This window comes from Eutrigla gurnardus, assembly GCF_963514095.1.
Source record: "Eutrigla gurnardus genome assembly, chromosome: 10".
In the NCBI taxonomy this organism is placed as follows: Eukaryota; Metazoa; Chordata; class Actinopteri; order Perciformes; family Triglidae; genus Eutrigla; species Eutrigla gurnardus.
In genome coordinates this window covers 3,284,793-3,292,177 of record NC_139924.1, presented here as the reverse complement: position 1 = coordinate 3,292,177, position 7,385 = coordinate 3,284,793, and the positions used below count along the sequence as shown (strand labels likewise).

General features: G+C 40.2%; 1 protein-coding gene across 2 annotated transcripts in view; it reads right to left on the bottom strand.

The window, feature by feature from the left end:
* Positions 1–3,171: 3,171 nt before the first annotated feature.
* sorl1 (sortilin-related receptor, L(DLR class) A repeats containing) overlaps positions 3,172–7,385 on the bottom strand; it is a 93,731-nt gene continuing 89,517 nt past the window's right edge. For both annotated transcript variants that reach the window (XM_084019911.1, XM_084019910.1), the window contains exon 48: positions 3,172–6,873. In XM_084019911.1, coding sequence (XP_083876037.1) covers positions 6,806–6,873 — 68 coding nt within the window. In that variant the 3' untranslated portion in view covers positions 3,172–6,805. The remainder of the gene's footprint in view (positions 6,874–7,385) is intronic.

Genomic DNA, 7,385 nt, shown 5'->3' with positions numbered 1-7,385 from the left:
CTCTGCCAGTGACAAGGTAGAGTAGCTAACGCCTTAGCTAAGATTCGCTAACATGAGCCAATAAAATGATCGACAATGTATTGTACACAGATGCACACTGTTGGAAAAAAAAAGATTACCGGTATTATTTACAAGTCCAGCAGCAACAAAGCCAAGTCACCATCCGTCTTGCATTTTGTAGCCTCCTTCAGCTCTCGCCAACGAGTGTGAGCCGGTCCGATATTCACTCTCATACAAGCTCTTTCTTTGTCATGCTCCCGTTTTCTTTTCTTCGCCTCATCGGACATTATACTCCTCCTTTTCTTTGCAGGCTCTGCCATGACGCCAATTTAAAAACTAGCTAGCTGCAAGGTATCTTCCACGCACCTGCCGGGTGTTCTCCCACTGATCTCCACGCAGAGCCTCCACCTACCGGCTTTTGTAACGCTTGCCGTAAAGCAGGTCAAATTCGTAGTATCATTAGAACTACAAAACCGCTACCCGACGAGGCAAAGTTACATAGTACGGTTACAGCCAATAGAGGGCTGCAGAGCGAATGCTGAAGTGCCGTTCACCCGGTTTTGAGGTGATGAACCACTGAAACTATTTTGGAAACATTATTTTAAGGCACTAAATACTCTTTAGTGTTGCTTTAAGGGGTTTTAATGACATTCTCACGGCTAATTACTCTGGTGACCATGTAATTCTTGGGTTTTAAGATGGACAGTGAGTTTAAATTGTATCTGCAAATTAGTTCTGTAGTGAAGTCCAGCTTCTTTCAGATTCGGCAGCTGGCAGCCTTTTCTTGCACAAAAGCACTTTGAGACAGTAATCCACGCCTTTATAACATCCCGGCTGGATTACTGTAATGCACTTTATTTTGGAGTCAGCCAGTCCTCCTTCGCACGTCTCCAGCTGGTGCAAAATGCAGCCGCTCGCCTCCTAACTGGAGCACGTAAGAGGGAGCACATAACTCCAATCCTGGCCTCCCTCCACTGGCTGCCTGTGCACTTTAGAGTTCATTTTAACATTATTTTATTTGTTTTTAAGTCTTTAAATGGTCTCGCGCCCCCTTACCTCTCTGAGCTCCTTTAACCCTACGCTCCTGCTCAGTGCCTCAGGTCAGCTGACCTGCTGCTCCTGGAGGTACCGAGGTCCAAACGGAAGCTCAGAGGGGACAGAGCTTTCTCCACTGCTGCCCCAAAACTCTGGAACGAGCTACCATTGCACATTAGACAAGCCTCCTCACTGTCCATTTTTAAAACCAGTCTTAAAACCCATTTTTACTCCCTGGCTTTTAGCGCCACATGAGACTTTACTCTTGTTTTAGTGTTTTTTATGGCCCTGCTTGGATTTATTGTTTTAAAAACAATGAAACACCTGTTTTACTGTCTGTTTACTGTCTTTAATTGCTTTATGTCTCTGTACAGCACTTTGTTTTCAATTACGGTTGTTTTAAAGTGCTATATAATTAAAGTTGAGTTGATAAAGTGATGTAAGGATTTAAGAGAAATGGCGGCCATCTTGAAAAATGGTTGTCATCTTGATTTTTTTCAGGAACAAGCACTGTTCTCCAAAAACACATTCTTAAGAGAGTATTTAAAAAAAATGTTATGCCTACTTCACAGTTTGAGTGATCGACATAATGAGCATTTGACAGAAATAGCGTCCATCTTGAAAAAATGGCCGCCATTTCAAATTTTTGGGTGGCCAACGACTTTTTCCCAAAAAGTGACCCTTAGAGAGTATCTGTGCCAAATGTCATCCTTTTATACCAAAGTGAACGATTGTCTTGAAATTTGCAATTCATCTGCTGAACCACATGACTATATTATGGTTTTAGGTGATTTTAATCTACATGTGGACAACCCGGCCGACTCTAGAGCCACTGAGTTCTTAAATGTGCTGAGCTCTATGGATTTCATCCAGCATGTAAATGGATCAACCCACAACCGTGGTTACACACTGGACAGCTATCACTCATGGTTTTAGGATTGATGTATCCTCTGTAATTGACATAGCAATTTCAGACCACTACTGTATTATTTTTCTCTGCTTCATTATTATTATTTAGTGTTGCTACTGAGCGGGTTGTTAGGAAACGTTATCTTACCTCTGAAGTTGCTGAAAAGTTCAGAAATCATATTAATAACATACCCACACAGATCTTCTCTTCCTCCTGTGACGATTTAGTCAAGAATTTTAATAAGCTGAAGACTACCATTGACGTTATAGCACCAGCAAAATTCAAGAAGATTAAATCTAAACAGAAACCACCATGGAGAACAGGAAATATTATTGATTTAAAGAAATATTGTAGAAAAGCTGAGCATAAATTGAGAAAAACTAAGCTTCAAGTCCATTATGGCATTTTTAAAGAACACATTGCTATCTTCAACAAAGCAATTATGCAAGACAAGCTAATTTCTCGAAGCTGTAATAATTATAATTATTTTTTCAACTAGTGACGCCTCATAAATCCAGTTCCACATTGCCAATCCTTCATCACCTCAAAATGTGATGAGTTTGCACCATTTTTCAAAGAAAAGTTAGCAAAAATCAGGTTAAACCTTAACCTTGTTATACAGAATGTCAGTGAGCACCTGTCTTTGGAAGCTTTCCCCCTGCGTGAGACTGCTTTGCTACTGTCGATAAAGAAATCCCCAGGAACGTCGTAATGCAACTAAGACCCTCCACCTGCTCACTTGACCCTATCCCGACCACCTTTTTCAAAACTGTGTTTAATTGTCTAGAGGATGAAGTGCTATCAATTGTAAATCACTCCCTGCTGACTGGCTTCCCCCCACCCCCTGGCACTAAAAACTGCTATTCAACATAAATAAATAAAGTTTAAAGTTTAAATATGGTCACTTTCTTCACTGGTTGGAAGATTAAGACGGTGACGGCCAAAATGCTGAACTTGAGGCTTCAAAACCGTAGTCCACAAACGGGCTACGTCACCATGATGTCACCTTCTCACTTTAAAGTCTTTGATCATGAGACACTGACAGTGTTCACCTCAGAGGAAACCTGTTGTTGTCTGGACTGTCCTCAGGAGTTCTAAGCAAAGTAAGACGTTTTAAGTGATTCACAATTTTTCATGGAGCCAATTCAATTAATTCCCACATCTTTGACTCACCTCACCACAAATCTGCCTTTACATCATAAAAGAAAGTGACGGCAGAGTTTCATTTTCAGCAACTTTATTTCAGTATAAGTGGTTTTTAAAACACCTCACACTGTTTCTCCAAATATCTCATTGTTCTCTCAAACTCCGAGATAAGCAAGCAAGACATTAATATCTTCGAACATGGCCAAGTCCAACATGATCCAACTCTGTGCCGACATTTTGAAGCAAACTATTTGACAAGAGTCAACATTAAGACAAGTGGGGAGCAAAGGGTCACATAATAACCAATAATTATACTTTGTACATGTGTGAAACCTGACTAAAAAGAGACTAAGTGGCTGGATTACAGCAACCGACACAGGAAGGAGCAGTGATCTGACAAAAGGAACCAAATGCCCTAACAGTAATCTCCTCTTCAGCCTCCTTAGCCTTGTTTGTGGTTCGAGTGTGTGTATGCATGCGTGTGCACTTGTGTTCTATCATACAAACAGTACATTACATAGAAACCCAATGAGTTCTAATAAGGCATTATGTGGCACAATCAGAAAAACAGAAACTCCACAGAGCAAAAAACAGCATTAATGCCAGAAAATCTGTTTTTAAGGCCAAGAAACCAGAATAAAGTACATGATGAAAAATGCGTGAAACCAAGCCTAAGTCTTGAGGAAAACTTACATGTCAGTAGAAACACTGCTTGACAATAACACGTGAGACGATGAAAGAAATATGATGCAGAAAATATCTGGGCTCTTCCTGACAAAAACTGTTGTGTAATCTGGGTTTGGCTGCATTAGCCTGTTTCCAGAGTTTCAACAAAGAGTCCACACCAGGATGGGTCACAAATTCACTGGATGTGTGCGTGTGTGTGTGTGTGTGTGTGTGTGTGTGTGTGTGTGCGCGTGCATTCACTTCACAGGTGGTGATCGTAGCATAATGAGCTGGGACGGTACCTTCAAAAGTACACAAATAAAATACATTCATGAAGACATCTTTACAAACAAAACAAGAACAAGGTCAATAGAAAGCAGAACACCATCAGTTCACATGGCTCAAACAGAAATATCAGTTAATGGACTAAAGTACAGTCAGGTGTGGGGGGTGGGGGGGGGGGGGGGGGGGGGCAAAGAAGATTCCCAAAAATATTTTTGTGTTGATACATTAACGTGCAACAGTTAAATTCTGTACATACAACTGGTACTTCTTACTGCTACTTGAAGGACCATCCGCATTGCAATCAAATACATGTTTGCCTCCTACAAGTAGTCATGTAGCTGCACTCAGGTCGGAGATCCGGCTCTCGGCCTCCACGCCAACACGATGCAACTGAGCTGACAGCGTCAAATCATTACATTTGAATACTTCAGCAGAAACCATGTTTTTCCAGAAACTGTCTCTGTGAGGACCCAGTCACTAACATGTTCAGAGCAAAATCAATTCCTTTTAATTAAAGGATGGGTTCGCTCATGCTCAAGGCGAGGTAATCAGCTGATTCTGAAACAATCAGTCGACTACTTGAATGGCAGCAACTAAATCACAACTTTTGTTGGATATAATTCATTTCAGTCATTATTTTGCAAATAACATTTGACCAACATTCGAAGTACTTACTGCTTTTTTTTTTTTTTTTAAATCTTTGTTTAAATTTTTGTTAATACAATATGTTTGAGTATTGGAGCATTTGTTGGACAAAACAAGCAACCTGAGATGCTGATCTGCACTGTGGGAAATGAAGTGGTTAGTCGAAAAAAAAATTAAATTACCGGTAATTAAATTAAATCTGCAGAGCTTTTTGCGTAGCGATTTGGTTAAGTGTGACATGCAAAATCACCAACTGACCAATTACAAACCATCTTGAAAGAGGGAACCTTTAAGAGAACATTGTTTTAATTGTTTCCTAACAAACTGTTTGGGCGTAATAAATAGCTGGTTAGCTTGCCAGCCACTACAGCTGTGTCCCAATTCAGCGTCCATCCTTCAGAGGACCTTTCATGGTCCACGTCAGCTGCGTTCTTTGCAAAGGGCCAAATAGTCTCTGAAATTAGATCCATCAGTTGGATCCTCTGAATCAGGAAAAGAAGGCCACATTTCTGGGAAGCATTTAAAGGCGTCTTTGAGATGGGACAGACATGTTGCAGCAGCTGGGAAGCATTCGTCTTCAAATGCAGCCTCAGAAGGACCGACGCTGGACTGGGACACAGCTAATCACTTCTCAAACAGCTCCACAACTGATCAATACGAAAACAAACCTGTAGTGCCACACATTTGACAAGGACATGCACACCGTGGATAAAACCCATTGTCAGCACTTTTTTAGAGGAAGTTTCTCATCAGAAAGTTGTTTCTGGAAAGACATGTGGCTGCTGATATCTCAGTCATATCTAAAAAATTCTGCATTACTCCACACAAATAAGTTAAAACATGTTTTCTTCTGTGATTAAGTTTGAATCAACCCTTTAAATGTTTTTCTAAAACGGATGTTGAGTCCAAACCTGACTCTTAATCACAATGACAGACAATGCAGTCCTTCCCCTCACAGCTGATCCAGTACCTTGTCAAAGCTTTCTGTGCCTATTCAACAGTAGATGGACAATGCTGCCTAAGCCATGGTGGTGGTGGTGGTGGCGGTGGTGGTTATGGTGCTGCTGCGCTGGTGTCCACTCCGACACAGTTCCCTGAGAACCCACTTCCTCTACGACTACAGCTATGGCAAAATGATGGGGACAATAATTTGTGGTGCTGAATGATGAAAAAACACATTTTTACAGTATGATATGGTGCAGCATTACAAGGAGAGGACATATTAAAAGCCAATATTTACAAATAGGAGTGATGATCTCGACAACGCTGTGAGGAATCCTTCCCCCGGAATATCCTCGTATCATGGTTCATGTGTTGCCCCACTAAAGACGTACAACAGTGTGCTGGTGGTGGAAAGTAAAGGTGTATCTATGAGGTCACTACATGGTGCCATTAGCCATCCAATCATTGAGCTGACTTTGTTAAAGCGTTTCCAAACTGGTGATCGTTCAAATAGACGAACTATTCAGATTCTGTAAATGGTGAAACATGATCCACAGTTAACTGCCTCACACTGGGTACCAATGTTACATAGATTGTTATAGTACATATTGTACTTTTACCAAACTATGTAAGCACTGCCCTGATATTTTCTCTTTCTACATACGTGTGTAAAGCATTTGTCTCTCTCTATATATATATATTTATTTCCTATGTGTGTATTTTTTGCATTCAATATTCCAGTCTCTGGATGCTTATTTTGGCTTTCAGCGATGAAACGCTCCTATGGATGGTGAGTTTTCATTACAAATAGGGTCTCTCTTTCCCTGGCGTGCTCGACAAACTCAAATCCTTCACAGTTTGCTTCATTGTCCACCTCTTCCTTGCAGTCCTTTGACCCCATATATATATTCTTTTAATATTATAAAAAATAAGTTATTGCGCATCCAAAAAAAGTGCATTGTATATTTGAAAAATATCTCTTTCTCTCTTTACACTTTTCCTTTTTTTCTTCATGTTTCCTGCTAGTCGGGGTGCTTTCCCCATCAGTGGATTTGGGATTGCGAAGTTTCCTCTTCACTCCACCGTACCACGACACTGATGGGGAGGAAAGGGAGGTGAAGAGAAGAAGAGAATGGGAGAAGGGAAAAGAGAAACAGGTAATGGAGGGATGTCTTGCTACGCAATGACCATGGGGACGTCGTCTGAGAAGCCGCTGATCATGGGAGCATCTTCATCATCATCACCTTGAGAGGAAAAGTTTTACATGAATATTGGATCACAGTCACTATGAACATTGTACAATTGTTAAAAAAAAAAACACCTAGCTGTGAATACAGTGAAGCAGCTTGAGATGGGACCATACTTCTACATACTGCTAGTGGTGAATTTACATTATGGGGATAAACTTGAATATCATCACAAATAACTCAAAAAGCTGTCGATCTGTGACAAATGGAACCTGATTTAACGAATACAGGATTTTAAAAATGTCTACTAATATTAATTAACAGAAATATTATGTAGAATATAACATTTTGTCTTATCATTCTAGATCTTATGATTTATGATGATCTTATTTAAGATTATTTGATAATTTGTTTCTTCACAAAATGTGTAATTTTCAGAATTTTAAGAACATTTTGATGATTATGGGGATAACATTGTGAATGGTCATTACTTTGGTAGGATAATTGTGACATTTTGTCTAGAAGCAGCTTAAGTCTAGGTCATAACATGACTTCAAATGTGTCTACTG